Below are 14,432 nucleotides of genomic sequence, written 5' to 3' on the forward strand. Positions count from 1 at the left end.
ATTACCCCATGTCTATTTAGTCTCTGTGTTTCTTCCCCTGTGTGTCAGTTCAATGTGGTTAGTCGGTGTTGTATGTAGTTATGTCAGATGTTAGTTTTCCTTGTGATTCCTTGTGGTTACCTTTATCACATTTTGTCTTTTCAAGAAAGTAAGTTTTTGTTTAAATAAACATTTTTATTTTTTCATTCTGCACTTGGGTCCAGTTCCTGATTTTCCACACCCGTGACAGGTCCGGCGTTTTGTTGATGTCAAACTTGGTGTTGCTTCTGGCACAAGGAGTGCATAGCAACGTAAACTGTGAGATAAGTGTTTTTTTTTTACCAGACAAGGTCATTAGAAAACAACTCTCAGTAAAAGCCCTGGCATTGTACGAGGAATTATTAAAACTACTGGTGTTCTCGTGTGGTGCAGGATGTGGAACTGATTAACACAGAGCCGCTACAATGATTACACACACTGAAAAACAAAAGGCAGGGACGGTTCACTGGTTACTCTCTAATAGACATTCATTGGGTTTTGTGAGAGGACTACGAAACCAAAACTTGCTGTTGTCTAATTTGTTTGAATTAATAACCCATGTCCCCATCAGTTCATCTGGGTGAATCTAAAGTCCTGCAGTCACAGAGCAGAGTGGAGACAGGAAGGGCAGGTGAAGGCTAAATGGTCAACCGTCATCCTGTGACTTTCATCATCGAAACTTATCAGACAGAGAACAGATTGTTACTACTGCCACCGCATACAGTACACACACACACACACACACACACACACAAGCATCTTCATCCTGTCCCAAGAGTGCAGATCTATGCAGAGTCCCCGGGGGCCGTTTTTGCAAGCATCCTTCATTTTGAGGTCAAGTCCTATCTGACCTACAGTACTTTACTGTACAAATCCCCAATATCAGACAGGTGCTGGATGGATTTGACATTTCCATGAGCTTCTGACCTTGGCTTGGCTTAAGAATGCAGATAGTGTTACAGAATGAGCTTATTGTTTACCACACCGCCTGTGAGCATTGCAACTTAGCATCCATAGACTTAAATAGGCCCAAAGCTTTTTACTCACACAGTGTGTGCAAATAATACAAATTAAATAAGAGTATGAATGATTTATTCTCCCCTCCAGTAAAGTATTGTACAAGAGACTTTTTTTTTTTGTTCACAGCTATTGTCCTTTGAGATAAATTGCACAGTTCGTGATCAAATTAAGCCTCTGCAACAATGCTGAGTTTGAGCAAAAACACATAAATAAAGAGGCAGATTTTAGCTCCAAAATTAGCATTTTATTTGGATGGTTGGGGTCAGAGATGTATAATTTGTTTTCCAGTACACAAGGTTATCCACAAGGCTTAAGTCCAAAACCTTTTCCAGTCTTAAAGCTGATCCAGTAATTAGTGCCTAGCATGTCATCCCAGCCCCTTTTTGGTACAAATTCAACAGCTGTGCTGACAGATCACTACTTTTGAAATTTTTATCACTGTTTTTTTTTTTTTTTTTAATACAAAAACTCTCTTTACTTCTACACATGTAATGTCACCCAGATTTTTATTTTTTTCACTTTGTAAATAAATTTGGGAAACAACATTTTTTTCATTTTTTGTTGTCATGAAAAGATAAAAACATGCAAAAAACTTGAATTTGTAGTCCAAATTATACATTTACAAGTTTGGAACTTTTTGCACTTTTTCATATACTACATCAAAAGAAAAAAAAGATAAAGGAAAACATTATGTACACACATCTTTTTACAGTGAAGTAAAACTTGAAAATATCAGATGATGACTAAGGCAAATGAAGTGTACATAGATTAGACCAAAACAGTTTTTTTGTTGTTTTTGTAAAATACTACATCACTTCAGAAAACAAAAGAAAAAGAAATCTGCTACAAAAGTATGATTCGTAACTCCCTTTAATTGCAACCAGCTGCATAATTTTAATTTTTTGTGTGAAAAAGTCTAGAAGTCTTGCGTACTGTACAGTGCTGCTCTTAATTGTTTTTCACTCCATCCAAAGCTAACAGATGATCCTTCATTTCTTCTTCTTTGTATTTAAATATTCTTCAACAAACAGGAGCATTGTGGAACCAAAGAAAAAAAGCATGTAGAAGCATACCAGAGTGTAACATACTGTTTGAAATCACTCAAAAAGTCAGTACCATTAAAGCCTTGAACATAAAACTAATCATTTAGATCCAAAAAAATGTACAAAAAGGCACATTATATCCCAGTGCTTCTGTACTGTGAAATTCAAGTGTAACTGAGCGCATTCAATACCAACAATCCAAGTGGTGACAGTCCACCAGTGTTCCCTCCCACAGCCTCCAAAACTGGACCACAGCCTATGCCTAAGCTTTCAACAAGCATATGTATGCGTAGACTACAACAATAAGCCTAGGTTGGTTGTTTTTGAAAATATTTCTGAATCAGTGTTTGTTTTTTCTTTCTTTTCTGTCACAGTTCTGTCACTCTCTCAGGGAATATCAGAAGCTGTACGTGTCCATCAACAAGAAATCTTTCCTTCTCATCTTTTTTTTTTCTTCTTCATCTTTTCATCCTTCAGGGAGTGGCTGTGTGTCCTAGTCATCGCTTCCGCCGTACATGTCTGCCAGTTTTCTAAAGCGTGGGCCCCAGTCGTTGAGGTAATCGTAGTCCTGGTCACCCCCGCTGCTGGAGGAATTGAGGGAGCTTAGTGAGCCGGCTGTGGAGCCGCTGCCCTCGTAGTCGAACACTAGCAGGGAGTCGTAGGGAGGAGCAGTGGGGTCGTTGTCTGCTGCCTTCAGACCCTGTACAGAGAGGAAATAAAGCATAAAGCCACAGTGAGATGAGCAGATTAAAGCGTCTGCACACCAACACTGTCTGCAGCAAGGAGGGAGACACATTAACACCCCCCCACCCCCCCACCCCCCCCCCCACCCCCCCAGACCCACACGCACAAACAGGCTAATCTTCCTTAAACCTGTCGGTGCTTCTTCCTCCAATTGTTCAGGAAAGAAGACTAATCTGACTCTGGTGTCTCTGAGTTACCTCTGTGTTGTGATTTCTGGGATGTTAGATCATCTGATAGCTGATCGAGAGCCAACATGGAGCATGACCAGCAGGCTTACATGACTGAAATCATCCCCTCATTTTTCGCACTGACCTCTTTTCAAGCCCTCCTTTTTAATAAGAGGCCCTTAAACTGAAGTACAGTTGCAAACTGATACGCTGTGATCTATAATCTAGATGGCAATATCTTTAATATACATCACGTCTCCTGCTTTAACAGTAGCACTGGGCACAGCTGAGGCAGAGATGAGAGCAGTATATATATATATGTGTGTCTGCCACGCATGCGTGTCTCCGTGTGTTATCTGCCGGCTCGTGGCACTGGTGGGGGTGGTATTATTTTGAAGATTGTGCTCGACATTCCTAGAAATCCTCATAGCATCATGAGAGGTCCTCATGGATTGTTATTGATTTCCAGCACCGTTCCCTAACGGGACTCTGGAGACTTGATGGATTGCTAATCTAGGAGTGGAGATGTGCTTTGGCCATGAACCCCTTTGGATCTGAGCCTGGGTTTCTCCCTCTCATCACTTCAACTGAGGTTCCCCGACAAATAATAAATGAATTAACAGAAGTGTAGCAAACATAACGCAGAGAAACGAGACCTCGGCTCATTGGGAAGTTGTTCAAGATTTATAGTTTCCTCTGTGCTGCCGTTATAGCGCTGAAACACTCTCAAATAAAAAGATGGATTGAATTAAAGTGCCCAGGCACTTAGCTATTATTTTCTACTTGTTAGCTTTGGTTAAGTATTTGCTCAGGGCTACGGTGCTGATAATTTGGAGTGAAATATGATAAATCAATCGTTTATTACAATTATTACCATAAGGGCTTTGATGGTTATAGCCCCCTACCTCCACAACCAAAACCCCACTGGCACTTTCATAAGTCTAGTCAATCACAGAACTCGTTATTTTAATACATCTGAATCCTCCACTGTGCTGCAGACAATCTGTGAATCTGTCCTCAGTTTTTGGAGCCAGTCTATCCCACAGATAACAAAAGAGACGTGTAATAAAACCCTTCGGCTTTTCTACTCAGTTGCAGCCTCGCCAGAGCCAAAACAAGGCAAACACTGAGCGTAATCACTTCAGCTTTGTGACACTTAGTCCACCTGTGACCAACAGAGGTCACCCAACTGTGTTTAATGTAAGCCCCCCTCTTTTGTTGCAGACCAAGAGACCTTTGTTTGTCCCCCAGTGAGGTTAAAGTCCTTAAGCTAAACCTTTGCCTAATTTATTTCTCCTTTTAATTTAATTAAAAGCCACAAGCTTCTTTGGCGTTTGCACATTACAGGATGGAGATCAGACCCCCTACCCCCTCCTCTCTCATCTCCCTGTTCCCCTGGCAGCCATCCCCCTTATCAGTTAGGTCAGATTCCAGCTCCATGTGAGCGCCGCAGCTACCATGACTGAGCTTTAGCGACAGTCAAATCAGAGACTAAAAACAGATCGACGTTGCCTAGTTTGCAGGGCCTTTTTCTAGGTCAGGATGCTCAGACTTGAAACGTCTCTTAGGTCTTGTGAGAATTTTAAAATAACAAGTGTGATGAAAGATGGTGTGCGCTGTGAAACGTTCTTTATTTGAGCGCAGGAAAAATATTACATTTTGCTCGGTATCAGCTGTTACGACAAGTGTACGAGGTGTATTAATGACACACGCTGCGAGGGTGAAAATGAGCGGTGCCTGTGTGAAGGGATCTGAGAGAAAGATGGTCGGGGGAGCAGAGCTGAGAGAGCAAGTTCTAATCTAAAAACATGGGCGCCGTCCAAAACCTCGAAGAGAGCTCCATTTGTAATGCTGTGAAACTCTTGTCTGTTGGAGCTCGTGAAAAATACATGACTGCTTTTTTTATTTTACATTCTCCCTTCATGCTGGAGTCAATGATGGCCTCAGGCAAACGAGGGCACTCTGAACACGGCACTCCCATAGAAAGCCAATGTATTGCTGCTCTCATCTCCGATTTCTATGCTGACACATCTATAACTCCACTTTGGTGGAAAGTGAGGAGAAAAACAATTATATCTAAGTGAGTTAGGATCATGTACGTTCTGGGCTTCGTGCATGTCTGAGTGGATGTATGTCAGATGAGAAAAGTTTTGTGCCTTCTGCTTGGGAAAATATGAAATAATTCATATTAATCTATTAGATTTCCAGTTTTCCTTTCGTTCCAGCATACAAGGCACTGCACAAGATACAGGCCAATTAAAAGAAAGTAATTTAACTTAACAAATAAATAAATTCAACCCTTGTGACAGCAGTGATCCTTTCGTTTCAGCTCTTTTCCTAGATTCTGATTATGCAGTACAACAATTTTACAATCTCACTTTCTGGTAACTCTTTGAATTATTTACCTCATTGATGAAGTCTCCGATGTCTCCGGGGTGGGGTGCTGCTGACCTCATGGGGTATTGCGGCTCAGGGTGGAGGGGCCTCTCGTCTAGACGGCGGATTCCCACCGGCTTGATGGCATCGTGCTCTATCGTGTCCGGCTGCTGGAGCTGACTGAGGTCGTAATCCTGGGGAACACATGGACAGATGGGAGTTAGCCGAGAAGCGTGCGGAAAACCCCAAACTGTGTGCGATTGTTTAAAAAAAGTCAAACATCCTGTGCAGACCAGAGGAAGAGGAGTTCAACTGAGTGGAGAAGATTTTAAAGTTAGACTGCAGCAGGAAGAGTTGAAGGGACACGAGGGGAAACTTTAATCTTCTTGTCTGTGAAGCAAAAGCCCAGGGACAATTTGACACATTAAAAGAGGCAGCACTGAGGGGGTCCTGGGCTGAGGACCACATCATACGCTGCAGAGTGTTTGTACTTGTGCAGCGTGCTGCAGGAAGGATGTGCAGGCGACTGTTTTGCTCTAATCAATGCCCAGACATGGGATGGTGGATATGCATAAGCCATTGCTAATCCTATTAACATTACCAAGGCAACCTGAATGGCTCGCAGTTTGTGCAAAGTCATGGGCAGGGAAGGAGGAGGAGAAAAGAGTAAGGAGAGGAAAAGAGTTTGCAGAGGAAAAACCTGTGCTGAATGACGGGATGGTATCTCGGTGACAGCAGATATGATAGAGAAAACCCCATTCAAGAATCAGGGTGTGTGCCTAATAAGCGTGCATGATGGATTGTCCCTCTTTAGAAGATTTTCGGTAATCCATCCATTTCTAATATCCCCCTTTAAAATTGTCTTTGCTCAGTTGCACATGTTCCTCCACACACACAGCCGTGCGCTCACACTTTTTCATGCTTATTCCGAAGAAAAAAAAAAGGGCTGCAAACACTCCAATGTAAAAATAACCATACCAAGATAAACAAACAACCCAGGCATACAAATACGATGAAGGACATTGACATTTGACAAACACAACTCACCAAAACGTATCACCTCAAATTTTGAACAAACATTGATTATTCATGTGTAATTTGATTTTCATGGAGAATGACAGTAACCCCCGAGGCCAGCAGGAAGGGAACCACAGCCATCGCACATCACGCAATAATGCTATCCATCATCCGAGGTTCATTCCAATGTGACTCCTGTTTGACCTTCTCTGAGGTCACACACCAGAGGGGTCAGGAGTTGGTGACAGGAATTGCAAGCCAGCCTTATAATGGCTGAACTAAGCAGGAAGGTCTAATGACACACCAGCCCCCTTCAGGGAATTGACTCTTCACACATACAGTGGCCCGCTGAAATGGCCGCCCCTGGCTCTCATGACCCACATTCGATAATGGAAGACTGAACACAGCAAAGCCTTACACACTTTATCTGTCAGAAGATATAGCTGAGCAATTCCATCCGGTAAAGGAAAAACATCCCTAAAAATAAATCAATCGGGCAAGAAACAAGAGCCCACTGGTTTTAAACCAACAGATTTGTACGAAAAAACAAAGTCTAAAGAGGGACTTCAACCCTTTCACATTTGTGAACAGGGTTCCTTTGTTATGATGGACAAAAAACCAACGCTACAGCATGCTCACTTCTATTCTACCCTGAAACAAATCCAGCATGTTTATAAAGCTGTCAGTGAAGGGTCATTATGGTAAGAAATAGTCAGACATTCAGGATTTTTTAAAATTGTTAAAAAAAACTGTTAAATACAAGGCTAGTGCCACTTAGCCTAGCTTAGCATAAAAGTGGAAAACAAATAATGTATATTTTTAATTTGGATAAGCTGTTGCAACCTTTTTTCCAGTCCTTTTGCCAAGTTAAGCTTCATGTTTGCCATCTCATCCAACGCTTTCCTAGAAGGCTAATTAGCATATTTGTCAACATTTCAAACTCCTCTTTTTAATACGATCCCTTCTGTCTCTTGTCTTGCAAGGCATAGGTGAGGGTTTTTTGGTTGTGATTCAAAATCTCAGCAATTAACACCTTTTGTACAATGTTTTCTTAATTAAAATGGGTCCAAAAATACCCCCAGGTTACAATAAACCAGAACTGACTGCGATGTTAAATTTGTCTTGCTTGTCTGACGTGCAAAACATGAGCTACTTGAAGTATCTACAAAAACAGGTCTGATTCGTTTTGTTTCACTTACTGTGTGGGATTGAAAACAAATCAAAACATTTTTCAAAGCATGCCTGCGAAGCCACACTGTTTAAGGTTAATGTGCATCAAATGATTCTGAGGTGATGTGAAGAAGCAGATGACTCATCTCCGTCTTACATTTTATTTTTCACACCTGTGAACCCGTGCACAAAAACTTCTCAATTTGCTATTATCTCTGCATCATTTTTTCCCGTGTCTGTGCAGCCGTGCCTGATCAGCTGTCTGCTTTTGATGAAATGAGTGCCTCACGAACCAATACAAACCAGGGCGATGGCAGTGGCAACTAAAATCATATACTCTGAGAGCGTCCAATGGTCTGACACTTCAATTTCCTCCCCTGCGGGAGATAGGGGGAACAGAGGTGGGCATTATAAAGACCACATCGCCGGGAAAGAAAGGGACATTTTTTTACCCAACACTGACTCGCCTGATTCGGCAGACAAGACCATTTTCTCCCGGCGCCCTGCCTTCCTCTCTGCCACTCAAAATGGAAGCTTGTTTTCTCACAATAAATTGCTGCACCAGCTTGTTTGGCTTTGAGGGGCGTTACACGTTTTCTTTTTTCAAAATGTTCTGGATAAAAACTTTGGTTCATTTTGTGTGTTAAAGTGAGGATGTGTATACACAATTGGTCGACTCCCTCCTGCCTAATCACTAGCTGATGTGAGTAATGACTTTCCCATCATATTGTTACCTTAGACAGAGCTTCATTATTGTGCCACAGCAGATGTCTATCTCTAAATGACATCAGCTCACCAATTACAAGTCTCCGAGGCTAATTTAGCACTGTGCTGGGTCAGACCGGGGTCTACTGCTCATTTCTGCTGTACCTAAGCCTCTGCAGCACTTCTGCTAGCAGCAAGACACTAGCCCATTTGTAATAACACCACCTTTTTTATGAAATGGTTCCATTCTGCTAACAAGGGGTCATTAGGACAATTGAATTTGTGTCTGCGTGTGTCTGATCAGTGGAGGGGGATACAGAGATGTGGCTTTATTGATGCCCGTGGCTCTGCTTTTACACTGTGTGTTTGTGTGCATAAGCAGGAGACAGTTCCAGTTGAGGAATCAGTTCCAATATTTCCAGAGCTGATTGGATCAAAATCTGTTCACTGCATTGATTCTAGATTTCCATATCCAGCTCCTTTCAGGATAAATATACTATTTACAGTTTAAACAGAAACAGTGTGAAAAGTGTATCTTGCAGCAGCATAGCTCAGTATGCTGCTGCAAGATACACTAGACTCACACTAGAAAGGATGACTGGAAGTGTATGCATGCTATGAGTTTACATCGCCCTCTTTGTCTTCATGCTGCTTCAGTGCTGCACATTGTAGATGTGAGATGAATGTTTTACACGACAAAGACCAAACTCCTGACTCTTTACTGTCATCTTTTGCTTACATAGTGTGGCACGATGGTATGAGCTGGGGGATGCTTGACATTTTATTATACAAGTACCAATATGAAAACCACATTTCTCTACAAATTAAAAAAATAATTACCTTCTCTAATTAAACAAACAAGGCCTAAGGTCAATGTTTAAGCTGCCTGAACAAATGCAGCTAATTCATGGTTTCCAGATTAAAACGTAGCCAAATCCTGATTGTTGTTAGAAGTATATGAAAACCCTATGTCAACACTGAGACTACTTGTTGTTCCGTGGTCTTGTTGCTATTGTTGGCCCTTTTGTTGTTTTATGCTCCTGTTGTTTCATACTCTTACTTTTAAAATGTCAAATCATTTCAAATAAATGTAATACTTTTATAATTACTTATATAAAGACTACACAAAGCAGCACCGCTAGACGTCCTTTTTATCTTAAAAAATTAGGATAATGAAGGAATCATTGATAGTTTAAAGAAACAGACAGAAAAAAAATATTATAGTGTCTAGGTACAGAGTGTACGCTGTATATACATATCTTACCTGATCCTCCTCTCCTCCACCTTCTTCATCATACTTGAGAATGTTGTCTCTAACGTCATCCTCTGGATCGATGAGGAGCTGTTTGGCTTGACGTTCTTTATCCCGACGCTTCATCCACACCACAAACATCAGAACAAGAACTGACAGACAGACAGAAAGAGAGAGTTCATATTAAAAAATAATTATAATAATCATAACAAACTGCATATTTCCATACAAGTCTAATCGGATCCCATGTTTTAGAGCTTGGATGGAGGCCTGATCGGGGCTATCTTTTTTTGAGTAATCCTTCCGTAATCTATCAGTACCTCGGATCATGTTTAGCTGTCTTTATAATCCCTGTGTGATCGTGTGATGAGCTGTATGAAAGAGGCACCCAGACACTCACTTAGGAGGATGATGATGCAGAGGAGGATGGAGATGATGGCACCGGTCCCCAGACCGGCAGCCATGATGTGCTGCTGGTCAGTGCAGTCTCCATTGATGTCACACTGGCACACTTTAATCCGCAGATAGGAGGTGTTGGACATGGGCAGGTTGCCTGAGTCTGTGATTATGATGGGGACCTCGTAGATGCCACTTTCAAGGAAGCCGATCTTCAGGCTCATTTGAGCATAGTCACCTGAGAGGCGGAAAGGAGGAGGAACAAAAAGAATCAGAGAGTGATCCGCAACAGCTCCTTGTTAGAGCTAATGCAGAAATTCAGTCACTGTGTACTAAATTAAAATAACATGTTTCTTTAGCAGAGAAGTCTTTCAGGGGGGATTAATCCAAAACTCTGAGTTTGTAACGTTTGTGTACACCGTGTTCACAGCACGATTACACTCAAATTTCACAAATATGCAGCGTGAATTCATACCTGGAAGTTGCATCAGCATATCTAATCCAAAACATGGTCAGGATTTAGATTTAGAGCTTATAAATCTGCTGAATACCTTTTGATAATGCTGCTTAGGCTAAATTCCCAGTAGCTGTAATCCAAATGCTATTATCCTATTAAGATATATTCACTGCTTTTCCAGTCACACTGTCTAATAGCTAACACAAAACAAATTGTTTCCTTCTACTCATATTTTTGGTTCAAATTAGCATAAACAATTAAGGACTGTTTGCTAATGTCAGTACAATATCACATTGTCTGCCCCAGCTCCACCTGACCTCTCTGTTATATGAAACTTTTTCTTTCAAACCATTTTCTCACAAATTATTACAACCAGTAATTGAAGAACGCTGAAAGGGTCATCGTCTCTCCCTTTATTACCTCGTAAAAAAACACAACTAAAGGCCTGTGCAGGCCAAACAGTGGAATCAACATAACATGAAGATACGTTTGCTGCATATTAGCATTAAATATGACCATAACACATAATCGTCTGTGTGTTCAGTGTCTTACCACTGATTCTTGTAATGGTCCAGTTTCTCTTCACATCTAAAGGTCGGTGGGCTAACTCAAAGGCAAATGGCCCTGCGTTGGGGTTCAGGTCTCCATCAAGTGCAGTGATGTTGATGGCATTTGGCTCTGGCTTTTCACATATCTCTGCCTCCAGAGGGAACACCTTTGGAGCATTGTCGTTGATATCCAGCAGGAAGATCTGGAGAGTACCTGTGCCACTTGCTGGTTGTACACCTGCAAAAGCCATAAGATGACACACACACACACGCTGTTACATATTCGTGAGGAATGGGATTTTACACATTTACATACGGATAGGAGTTTATACTATTGAAATGCCATCTCTCAGCCATAATGCACTCCACAGAGAAAAGTAAAGTATGGAGTTTTTAATTCGAGTTTCATGTTATAATAAGACGTTCTAAACAGCTATTGGGTCTCATGGGAGAAGTTTCCAAATTGCATACTGATCTGAAAATCTAATCTCAAGTGAGGAGGAAGACAGAAAAGGGGAGATATCAGAACATTTGGGGAGTGTGTGTGTGTGTGTGTGTTTGTGTGAGTGTGTCCACAGAACGTCTTCCTGACGAAGGACACAGGACGGGAATACTAAAGCAGACAAACAGAGCCCACTGTCGCTGCTCTCAGGCTCCTCTATGTATTCACTCAGCTAAGAGGCTTTTTTATCATTCAGGCCACGCTCAAAGGAGCTAGTCATCCAATCCTGACCCATTAATGCTGAGAAACCTCTTTATTGGTAGAGTTTTTAAGCCTATTGGCCTAAGCTATGCTCCACAGAACAGGGTAAACCTGAACAGAGGTAAATCCCACCAGTGCAGGAAGAGGTGAATATATCCACATGATGGCTGGCTCTGGGATTGCCAGCCCATTAACCTTCAACTAAGGTGGTCAGTGTCGCAGACATGCCAGGTGCCTGGTACAAGGTTGACCTTCAAGCATGGAGGATGTCTTTTGTGGCTGTAACTTAGAGAGTGTTTTTCACATGAGAGGGAAAGTTTGTGCACTGCCTTCCATTGAAAAAAAACATCACAGAGGTAGTCAAAGCGGTTCTAGCTTCAGTCTGACCTTTAAGAGGAAGGCTGTATTAGACTTCCACTCTGCTTCTTTTTGAAAAGGAAGCATTATCTCTTCCTTAATGCTCTGACAATGATGGCTTGTAACGGAGTGCTTGTGTAACAGCATGGCTAAAACACCTAGACCATGTAACCGGTGCATCACAGCAGCTCAACAAGATATTTTAGTCAACTGCAGTACCACTGAAAAATGGTTACTTACCGCTGTCAGTAGCCAGGAACGTTGCATTGTACAAACTGTTCTTCACAAAGGGTGACTCTCGATCCAAGACGGCAATTGTTGAGATACGACCTGTGTTCGGGTCTATCCTCAGCCAGTTGGCTGGATCTGAGAGTTTTGAGTATCTGAGAGAAGAAAAACAATTATTAACACAATGATTCATAATCCTTTAATTTTACTTTAACTTCAAGAAAGAGCTCATCTTAAAGTTCCTCTTATAGAACTAGTGATGAAGTTTAAAAACGTTTCATTTTGTCCCTTGCAGAAGAAAATCTCTGTGAATTCACTCTCCATTTCCAGTCTGGCCGCTCTTCCTTCTCAAAACGCACTTGTTTCTATTTGTTTACACAAAATAAATATTTAAGATGCCACACATTTTACATAATTATTCTAACTTTTGCGAACAGCCTCACAGGGGAGCCTGAACCAGCTTGTTGTTATCAGTAGCTCAAACTAATTTGTAGGACAAACCGTGGAATTACAAAGCTAGCTCATTTCACACAGACTGTTTTCAGGCAGATAAACACTTCCACGGCCAAACAGCTGTGAGGCACGACGTCTGATGATGAAAAGGGGGGGAAAAAAAGAAATGCTTGTTCAAAAACAATAAGACGGAGAAATGTGTGCTGCATAGTTTCATTTGAGCAGGAGTGATGCAGAAAGTCATCCAAGCCTATCATGTCACTATTGTTTCGCTCAGAATCAGAGACAAACCTACCAGCATCCTCTTAGCTGTTGTTGCCAATTAATTTAGCTAAATGTGTGATATAAACATCTGTGATCGGTGATCAGGGAGATACTGGATGAAATTAACCATTCTTTAGAGGCTCGAGATATTATTCACATGTGTGAACAAGACTTGAATCCTTTGATGGTTTGCAACGGTTCACAGAATTTCACTCTCCCTCTTGTAAAACCTACCTTATGCTCTGCTGCATGAAGCGATCGGGGTCCTGTGCAGTGAAGGTGGTCAGTGTTGACTCAGGCATCATTCCCTCCTCCAGTTTAATGAGTTTGGGGTTGGGCTCGAAGTAAGGGCTCTCGTTGACATCTATCACTCTGATGGAGACAGTGGCGGTGGACTGACGAGGAGAGTGGATACCTCTGGCCAGGGGGACCTCGTTCCTCGCTTCCACTGTCAGCACATATGTTCTACTGATTTCATAGTCAATGGGCTGGAAAAAAAAGAGAGAACGAGTGCACAAAGAGAGAGAGAGAGTCATACATCTCAATGCGGCATAAATGACACAAAAGGAAATCACGTCATGTCGTTGATTAAATGAAAATGGTGAGAAAGCAAGGAATTAAGACTTTGCCTGAAAAGTCTTTTTGTGAACTCTCACAATGGACAGTGGGGTGACATAAAGAGACTTTATCCTTTTGTGGTCAGCTCACAAAGTCAGTCTGTTCAATTTCATCAGAAAAAGGCTCCTACATAATAGTTATACACACAATGCTACTATTCTTCAGACAACTGAACAAGACAGTTGGTAGATTAACTTGTTGTTTAAATTAACAAGTAGCAAAATATCCAATCTTACATCTTCCCTTAAACATACTAAACATACACTCAGAAGTATTCCACCTGCCAGAGAATAATTCAGAGACAACCACTGAAAACCCTGTCTGTAGGGCATTAATTAATCTCCCATGAATCTCCAAGGGATAATGTGGGTGGAGTGAGAAGAGCAGATCTTACCTTGACGACAGTCACCAAGCCCTCGTTAGTGGTTGGATCAGTGGGCACGGAGAACCTGCCGGTGGGGTCGCCCCCGGTGATTTTGTAGACGGCGTTCCATGCCGGCGTGTTGGGCTGGTCCTTGTCAGTCACCGACAGGTTGGCCACAATGACATTCACGCGGTTTTCAGGCACCTCTCCGAAAAACTGCATGAATAAACCATGAACATGGAGAAGAGCGAGCTGTTAGTGATACTGCTGTGGCAGCGGAAAACACTCCGCACCCTGCCTCGCACAGCACGGCAGGACCAACCTCGGGTAAATAGACATCTGAGGTAACTTATCATGTCGTCATGGTCATCTCATTCCCTGTCCTCCCCTGATAGCACAACAGTGGCATTACAAATTTCAGTGATTCGCAAGCACAGTAAGTGCCTCTCTCACTCGGCAGATATCTCCGTAGTTGCATGTGTCAACATTTGGAGGAGGATATAACACTTCACACATGGCTGGCTACTTGTAT

The 14,432-nt window shown here is 42.0% G+C and overlaps 1 protein-coding gene across 1 annotated transcript in view; it reads right to left on the reverse strand.

The window, feature by feature from the left end:
* Nucleotides 1–1,260: 1,260 nt before the first annotated feature.
* Nucleotides 1,261–14,432, reverse strand: part of cdh2 (cadherin 2, type 1, N-cadherin (neuronal)) — a 57,566-nt gene continuing 44,394 nt past the window's right edge. Inside the window, exons 9-16 of the mRNA XM_020635352.3 lie at nucleotides 13,931–14,116; nucleotides 13,153–13,406; nucleotides 12,214–12,356; nucleotides 10,918–11,151; nucleotides 9,913–10,146; nucleotides 9,525–9,664; nucleotides 5,398–5,562; nucleotides 1,261–2,781 (exon numbers count right to left, since the gene is read on the reverse strand). Of these exons, the coding sequence (XP_020491008.1) occupies nucleotides 2,575–2,781; nucleotides 5,398–5,562; nucleotides 9,525–9,664; nucleotides 9,913–10,146; nucleotides 10,918–11,151; nucleotides 12,214–12,356; nucleotides 13,153–13,406; nucleotides 13,931–14,116 (1,563 nt within the window). The 3' untranslated portion in view covers nucleotides 1,261–2,574. The remainder of the gene's footprint in view (nucleotides 2,782–5,397; nucleotides 5,563–9,524; nucleotides 9,665–9,912; nucleotides 10,147–10,917; nucleotides 11,152–12,213; nucleotides 12,357–13,152; nucleotides 13,407–13,930; nucleotides 14,117–14,432) is intronic.

The sequence above is a fragment of the Labrus bergylta genome, chromosome 4 (assembly GCF_963930695.1).
Source record: "Labrus bergylta chromosome 4, fLabBer1.1, whole genome shotgun sequence".
NCBI classification, from domain to species: Eukaryota; Metazoa; Chordata; class Actinopteri; order Labriformes; family Labridae; genus Labrus; species Labrus bergylta.